Below are 20,547 nucleotides of genomic sequence, written 5' to 3'. Positions count from 1 at the left end.
AGACTTACAAGGGGATAAAGGAGGGGTCTTTAGACAATAGTAAGATTCAACATTTGAACCACCTCGTGATCCAAGAGAGCGTTTTTCACCATTCTTCTGATTACTCTAAGCAGAAACCAAAAACGAAATCTAAAAGCTTTAGTGATTGCTTTTGCGGGATTTTGGTATAGATTCGAAAACTAAGTTGAATCGAGAAAGTAAGAAGGACAATTAAACATTAATTGGAAGTGGATTTTTCATGGAATTCATAAACACAATCGAGAAAACTTGATGGTCGTGGTTAGTCTGTCTTCATCACTATGTTCTTCATCGATAAATTTATAAAGTCTTATAAATTTTAGATTTGAAAACTTCATGAGCAAAATTTCGTCTCCCTTCCTAAAAACTGATTGATTTTGAAAAATCAAGATAAAATTACAGAAAGAGACGAAAATCACCATCTATTATCCTCTCACGTGTATTAGCGTTTTTTATGTGTTCATGTGAGATATCGTCTTGTTCGTCTGAACTTGTTGAGTTTGTTAGTTTTGTCGGAAAACTCGTCAGCATCGTCAAATCTGCAGGATAACTCGTCATCGCCGTAGATAATTTGATATATTGTTTAATTTGGAAAACTCTCGATTTAAAGAAATCGTGGGAAAAAAGTATGTAGTTTTAGGTTTATTATTCAGAGGTATAATAATATTTTGTCTATATAATTTTGATGATAAAATTGATTAAGGTATCCCCTAGACTATATTTGCGAAGTGATTTTGCCACATGTCGTCTCCACAATCAATTTCACAAAAAATGATGACATGGTTACTAAAATTGATGACATGGCTTATACTTAAATATGACATGGACAATAAGATTTATTGCTGATATATATTTTTGGTAAACTTTATAAAATATGGCAATAATTCATACATTACATTTAATGCCGATTTATATTTTTGGTAAAATTTTTAAAATATGGTAATAACTCATAAGTCATCCTTAAAATAAATATATTCAAATTTGAATTATAAATTTCGAAATTTTATTTAATTTTACTTTTATAATTATAAAATTTTTATTACTAAAAATTTCAAACTTTTCTACATTTTAAAAAAAGTAAATAAAATTTTATATCATTAGTTTCTTTTAGATATCTAAATTTTTAAAAAATATTGTTTAGTTTTAATCTCTATAATATTATTTGAGAAGTCAGTTTCCTATGTGTCGCGCTCACGTTAATTCTTATGATGGTTAATTACAATAGTACTCTTAGTGAATCAAATATATCTATTTGTCATTATTAAAAAAAAATTCCTTTTTATTTTGGCTTCCTTCTCTAAATAACCTATATAATGAAAAAAATTGTAAATTTTAAAAACGAAAAATATCTTATATATATAATGCGATTCATTAAAAGGAAACTTAACAAAATAATTTTGATTTTAGAGTAAATAAATAATTATCCCTTTAAAAGATAATATTAAACAACATAATATATATTTTAATATAATTATTTTATTTTAATTAATCTATTTCTCAAATTTATTACAAAAAATTTAAATAACATAACACAAGATATATTAATGAATAAAAATGCATTTTTATTTTCTAATTAAGTATCCTTTTATATTTTTCCAAATCAAATATATAATAAAGAAAGTATTTAGAAAATTTATGATGAAAACATTTTTATATGTGATGTAATTTTATTAAAAAAAGAAAGTTCAGAAAATAATCTTGACTTTATAAGTTTATAAGTTATTTTTATGCAACTTCGTACCGATCATGACTTTACTTTCTAATTTTTTTTTTTTGCAAATTAACATATACCAAATTATAAAAGATAGTAACATACTTACGTATCTATGATGAAGAACCAAAGGAATACAATTAATTCAATTTGGTTGAGTTAAACTAGAAATAATATATTTTAGTTTGAAGGAATATATGTAACACAATATATCCACAAAATGAGTAATTGGACTAATCTAAAATTTTAATACAAAATCAAACACTTAACTAAATATAATGTATTATTGTTCATATTAATATTTTTTAAATATAAACTATAGAACAATGTAACATACTATTAACTAATATGAGATCTCAATTAATATTATGAATATATATTAACCAACTATTGCAACTAAGTTATTTTCTATAATTTATATATATGCATGAGGTTTCATAATACTATCGTTGTTATATTAATATCAGTAACTTTGAGTCAATTAAAACTTTAATTTATTTTTACTATTTAATTTTAAAAATAAATTATATTAAATTATACATAATCTTTCTAAAATATATTTACAAATCTAAGGCAATATCAAATTAAATGTAAACAACAAAATTAATCAATATTTTAATCTATAGAATAAACAAATTATGGTTGAATCGGAAAATTAGATATTATCTTATATATCCAAAATTATACCTATGATTAAAATAAAATAATATTATTTGAAAAAATAGCATACTGATTATAATATAAATTACATAGTAATTTAAAAATAAAAAATTATAGTAAACTATTTAATATATTAATTTTATAAATATTTATATCCGTGCATGCGCACGGGAAAATCACCTAGTAAATGAAATATAGTCCGGAAAATATTTTAGACAAAATTTCAATTTCTATTGCGCAGAATGATTAACAGAGTTAAACTGCTCGCCGTTTCCGTAAAAAGGCACAGAACTTAGTGCCGTCTTGTATAAGATCTTTTTTTTTCATTTCTTTCGCACACGCTCGCTCCTACACGGCTACACGATCAAATCCTTAATCAACAAGGATCAAAGAAACCCAGCAGAATTGACGAGAAAGAAGAAAAAAAAAGAAAATATCAGAGGAGCGATCAAAGTGGATTTCTCAATCCCGCCATGGCTAATCTGATGCTCGCCATTCACGAGAAGAAGACGACCTCACTCGATCTCTACCGTCCCCTCCGCAACTACGTCACCTTCACCTACTCCGAGCGCGAAGCTCAGCTCATAGAAGACGATCTCGAAACCCTCAAGCAACTCCGCTCCGACGTAGAACGCGTCCCCGATCCGTCTCCCTCCGCGCGGCGAGACCTCCTCATCTCCTACTTCAAAGCCCTCTGCCTCGTGGAGACGCGGTTCCCGATCTCCCCCGATAAGCACCACGTCAACGCCGTCTCTTTCTTATGGTACGACGCCTTCAAGCAGAAGCAAAAGGCCACGCAGCAGAACGTTAATCTGGAGAAAGCAGCCGTTCTGTTCAACCTCGGCGCTAGTTATAGTCAGATCGGGCTGGGGTGCGATCGCGCTACGGTGGATGGGCGGCGTCAGGCTTCGCACGCGTTTATTGCCGCGGCGGGGGCGTTCGCGTGGGCGAGGGATAATGAGTCTGGTAAGGCGATGGTTGGGCAGAGTAGCACGACGGTGGATGTGTCGGTGGAGTGCGTGGGGATGTTGGAACGGTTGATGGTGGCGCAGGCTCAGGAATGCGTGTTTGAGAATAGCATTGCTAAAGGAAGCACTCCTGGTGTTTCCGCTAAGATTGCTTGTCAGGTTAGTTAGTATAGAGAGCATCGTAAGCTCCCATCTCTTTTGGTGATGAAGCATCTGTTGGTAGGCATGCTCGGTTAGTTCGGGTAGTTCGGTTTAGGTTGGTTTGGTTCAACGTAAAGTTTTACCGAATTAACCCGAAATAAAGTTCGGTATTTGTTTTTGATAATCCTACCAAAGTTTTTTGGTTAAATTTTGATAAAATTTTGGATAACTTCGGTTAAATTTGGTTAGTTAGGGTTTTTGGTATGGTTTGGTATTGTTTTCTTTAAAGAAGATAACCAAAGTAACCGATTGCTGAAAAGACGGAAGTTTTGGTTAGAAGTTTGGTTCAAAATCCCAGGCCTAGTTGTTGGTGTGATAGTGTAGATTGAATTTTACACTTCTTGTTTGCTTGTGTTCAGGCTGGCATATTTTACGAGGAGGCTTTGGCTGCTTTAACCGCTTCACCGTTGAAGGATCATTTTGAGAAAGGCTGGATTGCTCATGTGCAGATGAAAGCAGCACTGTTCTATAGTGAAGCTTGTTACAGGTATGGAATGGAGTTGCACGAGAAAGAGGAGATTGCAGAAGAGATAGCTCGGCTGAGGAGCGGAGCTAGCCGTTTGGCTGAAGCAAAGAAGTATTCAAGGGGAGCTCCTGCACAGCTCGTTGAAGCGATGAACAAATTAGAGGCGAGCATTAACTGCAATTTGGATAGGGCTGTGAAGGAAAACGACAGGGTGTACCTCATGAGAGTTCCTTCTCCTGCTTCTTTGTCTCCACTTCCGGCCTTCTCAATGGTTAAGCCAATGAACATGGCTGAGATATTGGATGCAAGCAAGGAGAAGATGTTTTCCGTCCTTGTTCCGGACAGCAGTGCCAAGGCTCTCTCTAGATATACTGAGATGGTTGATGATGTAATTAGGACTCAGGCGGAGAGATTACAGCAAGCAAGCGAACTAACTCGAGTTAGGCTTAAAGAGATGGACCTTCCAGATTCTATTCTTGCTGTGGATGGTAATTCAACTCTTCCTGCTGATCTTAAAGACGATGTAGAGGCTGTTCAGATCAGTGGTGGTCCAGCTGGCTTGGATGCTGAACTTCAGCAGCTTAGAGATTTGAAGAGGGTTAATCAGGAACTGTTGGTGCAAACCGAAGAGCTTTTGCAGAAAGAAGCTACTGAAGACGCTCAGTTCAGAAGCCAATTTGGGACCCGGTGGACTAGGCCTCAGTCTAGCACACTGACAAAGAACTTGCAGGATAGGTTAAATCGGTTTGCAGCCAATTTGAAACAAGCTGGAGAAAGTGACGTGAAGATTGAGCGATCCGTGAGAGAGAATGCTGCCCTCATGTCCATTCTTGATCGACGGCCGGTATGTACTTTAGTTTATTTATCTTGTTGAGGTTCAAAACGCTGCCAGAAGTTGTGTTAGTGTTCTTCATTTCAGTTATCCCAGTACATGAAATCTTTGATGTTATTATGCAAATCATACTTGGGTCGGGTATAGGACACTCAAATATGGGATACTAATTCTAAGATGTTGTGGTTTTCTATTTTAATCATCAGATAGAAGCTGCCGTCCCAAGTCTAGCTAGGCCAATGATGTCGCTGGATGCAACAGAGGATGCTATCGTGGGAAATCTGAAGCAGAGTCTGGTATTCCCTGGTTCTTTTGGAAGCTGCGAGTATATACTTTCAGAATCAATATTCTAACAATTTTGTTTCGTTTTGCACACAGAGGCAACTGGAAAATTTAGGTGCTCAGCGGGCTGGTCTTGAAGACATGCTCAAAGAGATGAAAAGAAAAGTGAATTTTTTTATTTATCTTTTATCATCGTTTTGCTTGGTTATTATCGAATAATACTGGAGTCAAAGACTTATCAGGCTTTTACCTGATACTTGGTTTTAGGATGACATACTGCCAAAGCTGATGACGTCAACTGGTTCCTATGAAGATATGTTCAGGAGAGAGATATCAAAGTATGATCACATCTGTCAAGATATTTCCCAAAACATTGAAGTTCAAGAACAATTATTAATGCAAATTCAGGTTTACCTCTTTTGTCCATTCTTCTAGCAACTTTACTTTTCAATATGGTTTTGTTCTTTTTGTGATAACCAGTGTCGAGGAATATTTAGTGTGCTAGCTAGCTTCTACCGGGACTGAAATGATCATGATTTACTGCTAGTAGAAACTGACTACTCATAATGGATTTCTTTCCTTGGTTATAGGCTCAAAATGAAGAGTTCTCATCTCTTTTCAATCTTGAAGATTATAAAGGTGAGCAAGCAGCTTCCGTCTTGCATGAAACTCTATAAATGTTCTAGTAACTATGATGCTACAAAGTAGTTTGTGTTTAGCACTCTATATGTTGGCTAAAGTGCAATCCATGATAAAACCAGTTTAAATTCTGACTGAAGAAATGGGATTTTTATGTTCCTGCATGTCAGTTGTTCTACTCCCACTTGATTTTTTTATGTGCTTCCCTGTTATTCAGCATCCAAGGAGAATTGCTACAAGCAGATTCAAGCGGCTATATCCAAGTACCGAGAGATCAAAGAGAACGTCAATGAGGGCTTGAAGTTCTATGTCACTCTTCAAGTGAGTTTCTTTTTTTAATATATAGTTGCAAGCTCTTCACTGTCTAAGCGTCTACATTATGCCACTTGTCTTGGATGCTCTTCAAATTTGATTATTACACTCCATTGAAGATACCAAATAGCTTCCCTGCAATCTGATACATTGTCTTTGTTGGCTTAATAGGATGCAATAACGAATGTAAAGCAGCAGTGCAGTGATTTTGTGATGACAAGGAGTATCCAGTGCAGAGAAATGATTGAAGATGTGCAACGACAGATGTCTGGTCTGAGTTTTCAGGATCATAGAAGCTCCGGTCCATACCCATCAGTGCATCAGCGAACGGCTTCAAGTTCTCCGCCTCCACCAGAAACTCAGAACCCATCTCATCCTCACCCACAAGCACCTTACTATAGGCCGCCTGAGCAACAACCACGACCTGGCTACACTATCCCACCTTATGGTCCACCTCCACCATACCACACACCTCATAGCCAGGCGCCACCACAACCATACCCTCCCCAGGCCCCGCAGCAGCATTATCAGTCATGGCAACAAGGCCCGTATTATGATCCCCAGGGACAGCAGCCTCGGCCTCCTTATACTGCGCAGAACCCGTACCCGCCTCCTCACCAAGGCGGTGGATACTACAGGCAGTGAGTTGTACCTTGGAAACAATAAACTTGATGTTATTGTTCTCATTGTTGTGTTTCATGCGAGTTACCTCTTCTATATGTTCTTTTTAAAAAGAAATTGAATTTTGCTTGAAAGTGACTGAATTCGTTGTGTAAATCCCATTTACTTTGTGTATATCACATTTACTTTTACTAATTCTTTTTTTTTATCGACTTTTACTAATTCATATACGTATTGTATATATGGATGTACTGGTTAAAACTGGAAGGTACGTTAACTAATCCTTGTGATAATCGTGAAAATCTCTTTATTGAAACTAAAAGCCTAATAATTTGTTCAAAGAACGGAGAATTCTTGTAGCTAATGGCATGAGAGAGAGAGCACAATAACAATGTTTGTGGTATAGTAACATAGAAACAAAACGAGGAGCATAGCCATTTGGCCATATTCAGGTTTGCAGTTATGAAAGAAAGTTCAACGTCCACAGCGTTTTATACATCCCTTTAAAACCACATGAAGCACACTCAAGCAAAGACAACATCGTCTCCACCTCTGCTTCCTAATCATTTTAGTTTTGCAAACAGCTTTGGTGCAACCTGAAGATCGAAAATCCAGTTTTCATCTCAGTATGCATAATGTAGAAGAAGGTGATGATGTGAAGAGCAAAGGGTACTTACACATTTGTCAATACAATGCCAGTAGTCGAAGTACTGCCCGGTGCAATGCTTGTGGCCAGAGTCGTCACCTTGGATTCTCTTCACACACGCCTGAGAAGTACAAAAACAAAAAAGACTTCCGTATCAGTAAACAATGATCTTCACACACACACACACACATGGAAACAATGTCAAACTTATTACATGATCTTAGAAGATCACCTGATATTCGAGTAGTGGCTTCACACATTTAGGTTTGCAGGATTCCTCGAGGTACTTCTTTGGATCAACAACTTCATCATCTGCCCTGATATTATCAAAAACGAAAGAAGAAAAAAAAAAATCAAATCATCCTAATAATTAAACCAGTTTGATTATCAGACAAGAATCGAGACCACAAAAATATTGGATATATTCGGTTTATCTAATGGAAAGGCTGAGTAGTGGCTTAAAACTACGCGACATCTCAAGCAGCAAGCTAGCCTTATAACATGGTTATCAATCCTATTCTAGATTTAGATCATCATGGACCGATCACGATTGAGCACAATCTAAAAATTCCAGTCTAGAGATTCAGAGACATACATGAGATCATCTAAAACGATGTGAAAGATTGGTAATAAAGATAAAAAAAAAATGGCATCGAGTTTAAGGTATGAGCTTACATGTCGGAAAGTCAAATCGGAAGCTGTAAACTGCAAAACAGAGAGATGAGACTAAGCGTCAGAAAAAAAGAAAAAAGAAAAACAGAAAACAAGATCCAAAAGAGATGGTGGATTCGAAAGTGCTTAGTGATGATACCTGATCGGGAAGGAGATTAGATCGAGACACGAATGAGGATCCCTAACACAAGGACAAGTTGAATTATATTGTTTTTTGATGAACTCGAGTCTTCTCTAGATTCATTTCATTGCGTTTTCCGACAGGTTTTTGGGCTCATGATATTAGAAACTCAAAGCCCATTACAAACTGGATAAACATAAAGCCCATTATAGATTCGAGAAGGAGCAGAATCTCTCAAGATTCCCTTAGAACGGACGCCATCTGACAGCATCTTTTTGGCTTTTAAGGAAAGTTAGTAATAAAAAAAAAAGATGATGTTGGAAAAGTGATGAAACATGGTCAATATTTATCTCTAAAGCACATGTGAGATGTTGGACGGCACGTCACACAATCTAATATTTATCCACCAATATCAAATTTGATTCTGTCTTTTTCCATTTTCTAAACAAAATTAAATAAAATGTTGATTGAATGATGATAACACAGAATAATAGGGAGATAAGGACTTGATTGCATTTACCTCAGACAGTCTGACACTGTGGTAATCTATTTATGCCATGTACAATGAATGTCGCTGTGTCATGTTTGTGTATTTGGTATAGGCCTATGCACAACTTTGAATAGCATATTAAAATTGTACTTCTAGTGATTGAGTTGACGGCAGCAGTATCTTCAATGATAATAGCATTTATAATGTTGTAAATGCCGTGCAAAAATTGACAGCAAAAAAAAAAGGTATATATCTCAAAGGCAGAAGAACCCACTGGGGTGTTTTACCTTTAAAGGGTTAACAATGACATCAATGTCTACCATAACAAAAAGTGTGAACGGGGTAACCAAATCAAACATTAATGATGTTAATGTCGTTAACATGTTCACCATTCAAAGTTTCAAAAAACCAACATGTTTGTTGTCAATTTTGAGTGGGCAGAAGAGAACAAAGATCATGAAAGAATTGATTGGAAGGCTCTGTAAAGTAAAATCTCACACAACTATCCCTAAAAGAAAAAATTGCATTTACATTTGTTCTTTTTCTTTCTTCTCCCAATTTACAAATAACCAAAACCCTCCCTACAATGGCATTTTATCTGTCTCACCTCTGATATGATGAGCTTTAGCGTCTCTTTCTCTCGAGTGTCTTCTGTATCTTCCATGTCCAACCCAGCAAAAAGGCCACAAGTCCAAGTCCCACACTTCCCCAAAGTGTCACTACCCACAACGGCATCTCTGTTGGGTACAACCCTGTTTTTGCATCACCAAAACAACCAAGTTTAAACTCTCCACACCGAGTAAACCATAAAGTAAATAAGCAACAACTTACCAGTTCCAAACTTGATGCAGATGAGAAGTTCTACTATGCATATCCCTGTTGATAGCCAACAGAATGATCCCACCTTTTTCACAGGTTTCCTGTCAACAACCAAAACAACCACTTATATATATACATATGTGAAACCTTATGTTAACTAAGGTAACCATAGTGGATAACAGCTATACCGGTCTTGGAGATATGAATTGTATTCTCGTATTGTTGGTATCGCTATAAGCCACCACAAGATCAGCCTATAGAGAATCACTGGGTTTCGAGGAGGGATCCACAGGCTGAACTTGAGGAAGAATGTGTTGAGCTCCACTGTTAAGAAGATGATGCAAAGAGTGAGTACTTGAACAAAACGCCAAGGTCCCTGCAGTGGATGCCACTCGTCTTTGTCCCAATGAGCTGGTGTGAACTGCCCTAGTGTCCTTTTCACCTGAAAACATAACAAAAAAAAATTTAAAACCCTCTCAACAAAGCGTGGCTCTAGGCCCATTGTGTATGAAACAAAACCTTACTTTGCCAATAATGTTAGGCTGGCGGCTAATGCCAACCCACTCGTATGTTTTTCCATCAAAGTATCGTACTGTATGCATCCCTGCCCAGATCCCTACCAATCATTATAACAATATATAAAACGTTACTCAGCTCTCTCTACATAAACATCTTAGAAGTAATGAGGCCAAGGTGGCTTTAAGAATCATACCAAACCAGTTGCATATCAAGATATCAAGAACAATACTGTCCCACCAGCACTCGTTGAAATTTGGCAACATGTGCCGAAAAGTAAGCTGGAGAACATAAATATACAGGGGAAGCTTATCATTATATTTATCAACATGAAACCTGTAAGCGCACATAAGGGGAACAAAGAAGAACCTCCAATAACTCAAAACCAATAGAGAGCACCCACAGAAGAGGCTGATTCCTGATCAGAATTGCTTTTCCCCACCATCCAAAGATGTGAGCCAAGAAAAACTCGTCAAATACTGTGTCCTGTGAAAATTGTTAACCAAAGCATAAAGCCTTTTTAGATTGTATATGAAGGTTATGCCAACAAACATGAGAAGACAAAAAATAAAGGGGGGAGTTGTTGAGATTGAGAAGATACCATACATAAAGATTTTTAAACCTGTTTGTTGGGTGATCAGGCACATAGATACGGCAATCAGCACCGTATGATCTCTCAGGAAGTTCTGCAACATGAGCAAACTCAATCACTCACAAGTCACAAGAGGTAAAAATATAAAGCAAAGCCACTCTGAAACTAATAATACCGATTCCAAGGTCAGGGTGGAGAAACTTCATGAACTGCCTAGCATCGTCACGTCTCTAGATGGAAGAAAAGTTTGGTACTATTAGAGTTTTGCTCACTAAAAATCAAGAACACAAAAGAGCTACTGGCAGTGACAGAGAGGAAAAAGCGAACCTGGAAGAGTAAAAAAGTAAGTGAAACTAAGTAAATGACGGCCAATCCATGAACTAAACGCCAGATTGCAGGATGTGGCCTGATTAAAACCCTGCATAAAGCAAACAAAGTGGCTAAAGACAGAGCAGAACAAGAGCAAGCAAGAGAATCTACAAAAAAGAAGAACACAAGAAGGTATATAGGTGATTACGTTGAAGGGGCCTGGAGCAAAGAGTAAGCAAGAAAAACAGCAATCATAGCCCACACTCCCCTAGAACATAAAAAACATAGTAAAGTAAGTGAAGGGATTCAAGCATAGATAAAGAGAAAGAGAAAACCTTTTAACAGATGTGACAATATCATCAGAAGTAGTGCTCTCAGGATCAAGAGCTCCACTTGCCCAACTAAGTCAAAAACAAAAAACAAAAAAACATGAGGATAATAACAAGAAAATGGCACAGAGGAGAAGAAAGCAAAGGAAGGGGAAGAGGGAGTCACATGAGAAGGCAAGCGCCAATAAGGAGAAGGGAGATAGTGCGAGGCTTGTAAGCCCATGCAGTCCATGGATCAAGCTCAGTCTCAACAACATCACCATTCATTCTACCAACAAAATGTTCCCTTTTTGTTTCTTTCATGTACCCATTGGGTTCCATGACTAATCAAACCACCTTGTTAAAAAAGTGCAGAGAGAGTGAGAAGAGAAAAAGGGTAGTACAAGTACAAAGGTACAAGGCAGAGAGACATAAAAAGGCTCTGACTTTGCAGAGCTAAAAGCAGACTCATCATCATCAATCATATGATTCATGTTAACAAATAAATAATAATCAAAAAATAAAAAGGGAAGAGATTGGGATATACCCTTAGAGAGGTAGAGACAGATTGATAGATTGAGAGTAACCTGAAGAAGTAAGAAGCTTGAGGAGGATGATGATTGAATAGGAATATCAGAGTGGATATGCTTCTTCTCTGCTTGAGCTTCACGATCTGAAAACGACTCTGCTTTCTATCTCCGACGATTTTTTCCCTGAATCACGTCTCTCTCTCCCTCCTTCCTTCCTTCATCAATTTTATTCTCTGTTGTTTTGTCTTTATGATATTAATATTATCACCAGGAGGTAATAACAATAACACTCTTCGAACGATTTTTATATCTTCTCGCATTTGTTCGGTCTTATTCGCATTTAATTCTTATTTTTTTTTTACCTATATCAAAAATACTCTCCCATCCGTTTCACAAAAAAAAGTTTTACAAGTAATTTCACAAATGATATTATTTTAACTATAATTTTATTTCACCAAAACATTATTTTAGATTTTTTAATATAAACTTATAAACAGTTTTTAGTTTTAATTTCATTACTTTAATATATTAATTGGAAAACAATATGTTAATCTATTAATAATGGATCAAAAAATAGTTTTTGTATAAAAACTGAAGAGAGAGAGACTTCTTTGTTTTCAGTGCGCCAAACCCACATCATAAATGTTCTTACTAAATAAAAAGTTATTTTGTATATAAATAACTAATAGAATTTTTTTAGGATAGTTTTTTTAGTTTTTTTACCAAAATAATTGTAAAGTAAAAGAAAGATATTTAATTAAAAAATAAATATACATTTATACTTCTACGCTTAATTAATCTAGATTCAAGTTTTAGAGTTAAAGAATATTTTAAGAGTTAGTTTAAATTTTTAAAATATATAAATATTAAAAAAATAGATAATAAAAATTGTTTCAAAATACTTTTTTAATTTTGAAGAGAGAATTAAAAATAAAATAAAATAAAAATTCTTAAAATTTTGAATTTAAAAACATATAATTCCAAACTGTAAAAAAATTAGTATTATTTATATTTGTATATTTTTAAAACAAGGGATAGAATGATTTTTGACTCTTTAATAAAATTAATGTTGGTCCTTTTTTCCTTGGTGGTTTTTTAAACTACAATTTAAAAAAAAAAATTGAGGAATTGTCATAACCAAATGCAGCCGAATCAATTAAAAATAACATTATGATCTAGAAAGAAAAAAAAAATAGGCCAAAAATTTCTCGTTATCATCCATCAAAAATACGCCAAACTTTATGGCTTTGAAATGATACAAATGCAATAATTCTCAAGTGATCGTTTCATTGCACCAAAATACACTTAAAACGTAACGAACATCATTTTCTAGATATATTAATATTCTTATTTAAGTAATTGAATTGACAGCTATTCTCAAAAGTACAAAAGTAGAATAACAACCCTAATTAGTATATATAGTCAATCATTTTCATTCAATGACAAAGAATAAAATTAAAAGGTGGAAAAGAAAATTCATAGTGTGAAATAAAATTTAAGAGAGTATTAAACAAGTCCAGTTGTGCTAAGGGTTTGATTGGTACAAATGACGAAGAAGCAGTAGTATGTTGTAAATTGTTTAATTTATATACAAATTATATATAATTTATATATTTTATTAATAGTCTCAAAATTATTTCTATATCTAAAATAAATTATATATTTTAAATAAAATTACATTTATTTTTTAAATAATAATTTTTCATATTTCAAATATATTATCAATATATATTATAATTCAATATATATTATTTTCAAATAAATATATTATATGTTAAATTTTATGGCAATTTTAAAATTATATACTGTAAAATGTGAAATATTGTTCTTTTAAAAAAAAATAGTTGCAATTTTTATTTTTAAATATATTTTATTATAAACATAATTTTATATTATTAAATAAAAATAAATTAGTTATATATAATTTTTAAATTTTATTTATTTATTCTTACTGCAAATTCTTTACCAAAAATTCTATATCAGAGCATTGAGCAAAAAACATTTAGAAGACATTAGTATCTTGTAAATGTTTTTTTTCTAAATACTTTTGTGATAAATATTGATTGGATAATAACCAGCATTATGCTTATAATAATGTTCTACCAATCAAGCCTTAAAACTCATCAACATAACTCTTACCATACACTCATGAACGCACAAATGTAGAGAGGGAAACTAATTCATCTGCCTCTTCATTAAGATGATCACATAAGTACTGAGAATATTTTTTCTTAAAAGCACCAAGGAAAACTAAAGGACAATAAATGTGAATAGAAACAAAGATAAACAGCTCATTCCTATAAAGACCATGCAGATGGAGACACCACTTGTGGTCACTTCCCACACATTACCCCTCTTTTCTTTTTCTTTTAAAACCCTTTCATTAGTAATAATAACTAAATAATAATTTTAACAAAAAAAGTTGTCATTAGACCAGCATAGAGGATAAATTGGCCAAACCATCGATTAAAACATCCAATTTAAAAAGACATATTTGTTTTATTTTTTTATTAATGTTTATAGATTGGAAAATTTGATTTAAAAAAGTAGTTAAAATATATTAGGCAGTTTTAGTTATAATTTGAAGGCATTATGTTTGAATTTGAATGCTTCTTCAAAATGATATCATTCAAACATAATGATAATAAGAACTATATTTTATGAGAGTCAATACCAAAAGAGGGCAGATTTTGAAAATGGAAGATTGTTATCTAACATACATAAATTGCTTAATGTGTATTGTTGAGTATTCTAATATCAATCACCACAAATAAATGAAATTTTAAGAAATTAAATTTGATAGATAGTTATTTGTGTTATAAATGTCACACAAAAGATTACATGATTTGATTTTGTTATCATTTGTGACTGGTATTATTAAAATTTTTTTACATTAGTTTAGTGAATGATTTTGCATCAAAAATGAAAATATATATTAGAGTTTACAATTTATTGTTTTTATAAACAACTGATGTGATTATATTGTTTTATTAAAATTTTAATTATTTTATATTAGTGTTTTATAATATAGATAAAATATTTTAAAGGAAAAGATTTTAAAATTGGATTAGAGAATTATAAAATGTTAGACCGGCAATGGTTGCCATAAATGGATTAATTCCTTCAAATGAGGATAAATCATAGGGCAAATCTCTAAAATAGCATTTTTAAGTTTTTATCATAAAAATAGCATTCAAAAAAATAAAATGATCAAAATAGCACTTTTTGTTTTGAAAATTTTCATTTTTATTTTTTATTTTTAAAAATTTGAATACATTCCTAAAACCTCACCCATTAACTTTAAACCCTAAGTTTTAGATTAATTAACCCAAGTGTTATAAATATATATTTACTATTCAATAAAACTTCTTTTGATCATTTTCTTCCTTGTGATGCTATTTTTATGACAAAAACTTGGTTTGGTGCTATTTTTGTCTTTTTCTTTAAATCATAGGTAAATTAATAGAAGAAGAAAATCTTGAGAGAGAGAAAATAATGCTTAGGTCAAAGTAAATTGCGAATATCAATTTCATGATATTCGAATCATTGAGATAGCAGTAATGATTACCAGAATAAAAAGCATTACAGCTCTAATACTATATAGTAGTGTATATTATCATCACAACACTATACTATCAAATATCGATTGACATCACGTAATAAAGTGCATACACTCATAGTAAGAAGTGAAATTATGAGTAAACTGTTACTGGTAAGCCTATCTATTTATTGTTTTCACAACAAGAGTTATACTAGTAAACTCAAGAAGAACTAGCTAATCTCATGTAAATGGGGTAAAATAAGGGAGGGGGAGAGAGAAGTATGGTCTACATCTAGAAATTATGTGAGGAAGGACAACCTCAAAATAGTCAGTCTCAAGTATAAGTGTTAGCATATGAAGACAAGCAAAGCAAGAGTGGTCCATTGTTGTTTCTCATCTGTCCGGACGACTTTAATTATGGTTTTCTATTCTATGTATATGACTGATCCACCACATGCCTTCTCCTAATTGCTATTAATTCAACCAACCCCTAGAGTTTAGATATTTTTTCTCTTTGCTATTCTTTTAAAGATAATATGTTTCAAAGTTTTCTGATCGATCACTCAAATCTCATAAAATTTAAGAAATCAAATGTTTTTACTCTCTTGAAGAATGGGTGTAAACTTGAAATTGTTCACTTTCACTTACAAATCCAGTGATTACAATATAGTGTGACGGGAAGTACTACAAACAAATCCACAATATAGTATAAAGGATCGCCGCCAGTGACATATGTTCTAACATGATGCTTTCAGGTCATCAAAAGATGTCCATCGATGCTTCAAAATGCTAGATTAACCACCAATTGCCTCTTGTTAGATCTAACTATCGTGCATGTGATCCCTTTTCTTTCCTTTTATCTATTTGGTAATGTGGCATTTTCTGAAACCTAACTCTACTTTTGTAATTCCAACACGAACTAACAATTTATTTGGGAAATTATTTTTGTCAAAGATTAACCCAAAATTCAGTAAAAACAAAAAAGGTTTACAAGACAATAATGTATAGTTAGTAAACGTATATTAATGGATACCTGGGCGGACCAGAGTTCTATTTAATATGGGGCACTTGGTGTAACATATATTTAGGTAAGGGACATATAAATAAAGTTTGAACTAATTGCTTAAGGAAAATAAAAAAAAGAACGTGGGGCACTTGTCACACCCTTGTTCAACCTGCGTCCGCCCCACAAGTTCAAAAAAAAAAAACCTTCAAGTTACGACCATATATAAGAATATAGCTTGTGACGTCCACGTACATCGTGAACATCCATGCACAACGGTAGACGTCCACATACCGTACCAAGTTTGAAAAATGTGTGTAAAATCAACCAAATCATGTAACACCACATATATCTTTTTCACTTTAGCAATTTTTAGAAGGACCAACCAAACAGTAAAATTGTAACTAATTCACTAGAAGACTGAGAAAAGAACCCTTTCACTTGTTCTTCTTCCAAAGAGTATGATGTTAACTGATAACGAAATGGGCCATGAAGCAATACAAAACCATAACTGGTCACGCCCATATCGTAAGTGCATTAGGCCCATTTATGATTCAATAGAGATCGGTCTGATTGCTTCAACTATGACTGCTACTTGCCTTTTCCATACACCATTATTGATAAACTTGTATGGTTTGCCTTCGGCCACATCATGCTTGAAATGAATGGCCTCTACAGCATCCACCTCTTCTCCAAAAATGAAAAACGAAAGATGCTCTTTTGTATATTATTACTTTATTATTACAATGCTTTTGTCACCACACAATGCTCATCTAATTGAAGATGATAATCACCGATTAATTAAACCCTTGCTAATGATGATATACAGAACAATACATCATTTTCTCACTTGCTTTTAAGCCTTCCCTTTTTGGAGTTTTTTTTTTGTTTAACCCCATAGCATTTCGTTATCATCAACTATATCAATGGGTATAGTTTTGTTCATTGCTTAATTAATGTATTTATTAAGTTTCTTAATTCCAACTTGTGCTCTTTTTAATCAGTCGGTGGATTGCCAAGATCTTTTGGACGGCGAAAACTTTTACTTTTTTTCTCCCACTTTCTTTACTTTATTCATAAACCTAAACTTATAATTATACTATTTTCTAATACATCACTAATTGTACCTTATCATTCACCCTTTTGTTTAGGTTTCCTTCATTACGATCATGTTTTTGCTTTGAGTTTATTAATTATAAAATTAAAAAATGGTCGATTCAAGCTATACGCGCACTTTTCACTAATTTTGTAAACCTTTGATATAAGCTTTTGATAAATCAACATTTTTAGCTGTGATTACACACTTTAGTTTGACTATTTATTACTTAATCAAAATATAACAAAATAAAACCTGGAAATATTTTATTATAAAAAATCATCAAATTCACTTTTTTCAAGTATATAATAAAAAGTTGTATCTTAGCTTTAAAAGTGCATTCTGTCCATTATACAGTCGTAAATTTTATTTGTTTTCCAAAGTCTGATGTTGTTTGGTCCCTTATATCATTTATATGGTTCTTGAAACTGGAACATACTCTTATTTGTTACTCCCTCTGTTTTTTAAAGATGTATGTTTTAATGTTTTCACACATATTAAGAAAACACATTAACTATACATCATTTTTAGAAATTATCAAATTCCAATGCATTTTAACCAATAGTCTTTCAATAAATTCAATCAATTTTACTGAAATTTGCAATTTTTGTATAGGAAACATAAAAAATACATCTTTGTGAAACAATTTATTTTTTTAAAACATCTATCTTTAAAAAACAGAGGGAGTATAAGATAGAAAACGTAGAATCGATATGATTATTGAGGTTCCAAAACGTATAAAATACTGAAGGTGGGGAGACAACAAGTTAGCGAGGATCGTGCAAAATCTTCACCGGCTCGGCAATTTTGTTCTTTTTTCAATAAATAAGTATCATCTTAAAAACAAGTATTTCACTTTACAGTTTAAAAAAAAAAATTGGCGAAACGCATTTTATCTCCTACAAAACTACTGGAATGTAAAAATTGGTAACAAGTACTTTATCTTTTGACTAATCATTCAATTGTATATTTGAAATATTCGTAAGACTGTTGCAAAAACACACGCTTCAAAAAAAAAAAACCTTACGGTATAGAGGTCGTAGAGAGAATAACATTTTCTACGACGTTGGTTCGTATATATATATTTGCAAATCCCAAATCACATGTTCGAAATATTTGGTATCTATGAATAACTTCATTTATTTTAGTTTCAGGGAGAAAAACTATATTGATTTTAAGTTCAAAAGTATATATTTATTTGAAGTAGATAATCATCGGAGTGGTAAGAAAAATGATTTAAAAAAATAGTTCACACTAACATCAAACTTTTTTATTGAGTAAAAAACTTAGAACGAGTGCACATGAATCAAATCATTTTAATTTTTTTGTATTAACCGTATTCAAACTAAATAAGCAATGTAAAAAAATAACTACTTTTAAATACTCCCTCTGTTTTTAAATAATACATGTTTTGAGATTTTCACACTTTTTAATAAAACATATTAAAATCTACTTATTAGTGTATAGTTTTTTGTTATTTTATATTTCCTATATTTCTAAACCAATAAAATTTCAAAAAATGCAATTAATGTTTTTGAGATTCACAATTATTCATAATTAGTTGACAAAAATTACATTGAAAATATGAAAAATACATCTTTTTGAAACAAAAAAAATTCCTAAAATATACATCTTTAAAAAACAGAGGGAGTATTTGCAATTAACGATGATGAGAAAGTAAATAAAGAAGGAGTTTGATAAGTTTTAACCGTTAATCAAAGACCGCCGCTATATAAAGAGAGAGAGAGAACAGAGATAGAGAGAGAAGAAGAAGAAGAAGAGGAAGATGGGGCTACAAGGTCAGCTCAGTGACGTCTCTTCCGATTCGATCCCTCTGATGCTCCTCTCTCTCCTCGCCGTATTCCTCAGCCGTCTCCGCTCTATCCTCCATCGTCCCTGCGATTCCAACTCCGACGACTCCTCCGTCATAGCGTCGGGACTCGCCAGCATCATCGTCCTCGCCGATCAGCTGAGCCTGAACCGTCTCTTCTCGTACCGTTGCGGAGGAGGCGAAGGCTGTTCCGATTGCGTGGTGTGTCTGTCGAAGCTGCAGGAGGGAGAAGAGGTGAGGAAGCTGGAGTGTCGACACGTGTTCCACAAGCGGTGTTTGGAGGGATGGCTCCACTGTCTTAATTTCACATGTCCTCTCTGTAGATCTGCTTTGGTCGCCGATGGTTGCGTCTCCAAAACGCAGCGGCGCGTGGGAAGGGATTTGATCTCCTGCCTCGCTCCCCACTGATTCTCACGCGTGCGATCAGGGTTTAGGAGATTCCCCGGATCGGAATCCAACGGCTATGATTCGCCCATCTTCAACTGTTCTTTATGTAGAGAGATCAGAAAAATTATAGAGGCTGTCTGTTCGATTTGACCACGCGCGCCCTTGTTTTCTTGATCTTTTTTCTTTTTGAGTTTTTTTTTTCGCATGGACTTGTAATATCCGAACATATCTCATAATGTACAGAAGCATGTTTGATGTACCTTAAAATTGTTCAATGATCGATATGCAAAACCCTATAAAGTAGTCATGGACAAATGATATAAAAACACACATGAAACCCATAGGATCATATGGACAAATTAGCCTAACCAGCTAAATAGTATTTCACTCTAAAACCATCTCCAATGTATTTCTCTATTTCTATCTCTAAAATAGAGGATTTGTAAAATAGAGATGTGTTTCTCTCCAATGTATTTCTCTATTTTTACCTCTAAAAAAAATATTCTCAAAGATTTTATTTTTATTTTACAACAAGTATCTTTTATTTTTAAAAGTTGCAAACTAACCCTATTCAATTTTATTTTTATAAGATTTTCATACATTTTTAACTCTGTTTAAACAAAAGTTTCACTAAAAAGTGTCATTTTATGTTTATAAAAACTGTATTTTCTTATAAAAATAATTGTTTTTGATATAATTATAAAAGTTTAAAAATTAAAGGACTGTTTTGAAAAAAAAAAGTATGTCTCTATAATAGAGGATAAATAGAAGTGAAAATAGTATTCCTCTATTATAGAGGTGGATATAGCAATGGATTAGAGCACATTTACTCTATTATAGCATTTGAAGGTGAATATAGCAATGGATTGAAGATATTCTAACAAACGATTAGCTACAGCCCACAAGGGCACAACAACAACATAAAACACAAAAACCCATTTTTCTTTTTAACTTATTAGTCAATCAATCAATATAT

At 33.2% G+C, this 20,547-nt stretch overlaps 3 protein-coding genes across 5 annotated transcripts; 2 read left to right on the top strand and 1 right to left on the bottom strand.

Annotated features, from left to right (window-relative positions):
* The first annotated feature begins 2,737 nt into the window (after positions 1–2,737).
* On the top strand, positions 2,738–6,924 carry LOC108813031 (vacuolar-sorting protein BRO1). Its single transcript, XM_056989820.1, has 8 exons — positions 2,738–3,516; positions 3,918–4,868; positions 5,063–5,152; positions 5,235–5,303; positions 5,406–5,546; positions 5,729–5,777; positions 5,995–6,098; positions 6,261–6,924. The coding sequence occupies exons 1-8, from the start codon at positions 2,863–2,865 to the stop codon at positions 6,732–6,734; spliced, it is 2,532 nt and encodes an 843-aa protein (XP_056845800.1). The 5' UTR covers positions 2,738–2,862; the 3' UTR covers positions 6,735–6,924.
* Positions 6,925–9,091: 2,167 nt separating this feature from the next.
* Positions 9,092–11,993, bottom strand: LOC108806457 (CDP-diacylglycerol--serine O-phosphatidyltransferase 1-like). Of its 3 annotated transcripts, none has more exons than XM_018578580.2 (13): positions 11,731–11,993; positions 11,371–11,540; positions 11,211–11,276; positions 11,084–11,143; positions 10,894–10,984; positions 10,742–10,796; positions 10,581–10,660; positions 10,344–10,460; positions 10,171–10,255; positions 9,983–10,074; positions 9,647–9,900; positions 9,471–9,559; positions 9,092–9,391 (listed from the first exon to the last, which is right to left on the bottom strand). In XM_018578580.2, the coding sequence occupies exons 2-13, from the start codon at positions 11,523–11,525 to the stop codon at positions 9,264–9,266; spliced, it is 1,272 nt and encodes a 423-aa protein (XP_018434082.1). In that variant the 5' UTR covers positions 11,526–11,540; positions 11,731–11,993; the 3' UTR covers positions 9,092–9,263. The 3 variants fall into 3 exon arrangements, with proteins under 3 accessions (XP_018434082.1, XP_018434081.1, XP_056845799.1); XM_018578579.2 differs by having other exon boundaries at positions 11,771–11,993; XM_056989819.1 differs by having other exon boundaries at positions 11,371–11,993.
* A 7,082-nt stretch (positions 11,994–19,075) lies between these two features.
* On the top strand, positions 19,076–19,830 carry LOC108807227 (E3 ubiquitin-protein ligase RHA2A). The gene has a single exon (XM_018579483.2). It carries the CDS (start codon positions 19,140–19,142, stop codon positions 19,590–19,592), a length of 453 nt encoding a protein of 150 aa, XP_018434985.1. The 5' UTR covers positions 19,076–19,139; the 3' UTR covers positions 19,593–19,830.
* Positions 19,831–20,547: the final 717 nt, after the last annotated feature.

This window comes from Raphanus sativus, chromosome 6, assembly GCF_000801105.2.
Source record: "Raphanus sativus cultivar WK10039 chromosome 6, ASM80110v3, whole genome shotgun sequence".
Lineage (NCBI taxonomy): Eukaryota > Viridiplantae > Streptophyta > Magnoliopsida > Brassicales > Brassicaceae > Raphanus > Raphanus sativus.
Note: the sequence above shows the minus strand (reverse complement) of the source record. Positions and strands in the feature narration are given on the sequence as shown.

Bases quoted from the DNA above. Each gene is read 5' to 3' on its own strand.
- LOC108807227 (XM_018579483.2), top strand. From the start codon at position 19,140: ATGGGGCTACAAGGTCAGCTCAGTGACGTCTCTTCCGATTCGATCCCT.
- LOC108813031 (XM_056989820.1), top strand. From the start codon at position 2,863: ATGGCTAATCTGATGCTCGCCATTCACGAGAAGAAGACGACCTCACTC. The intron at 5,304-5,405 runs GTGAATTTTTTT...ACTTGGTTTTAG, and splicing joins TCAAAGAGATGAAAAGAAAA to GATGACATACTGCCAAAGCT. The intron at 5,778-5,994 runs GTGAGCAAGCAG...CCTGTTATTCAG, and splicing joins CAATCTTGAAGATTATAAAG to CATCCAAGGAGAATTGCTAC.
- LOC108806457 (XM_056989819.1), bottom strand. From the start codon at position 11,525: ATGGAACCCAATGGGTACATGAAAGAAACAAAAAGGGAACATTTTGTT. The intron at 9,901-9,982 runs GTAAGGTTTTGT...TTATGTTTTCAG, and splicing joins AGCCTAACATTATTGGCAAA to GTGAAAAGGACACTAGGGCA. The intron at 9,560-9,646 runs GTATAGCTGTTA...GGTTGTTGACAG, and splicing joins AATTCATATCTCCAAGACCG to GAAACCTGTGAAAAAGGTGG.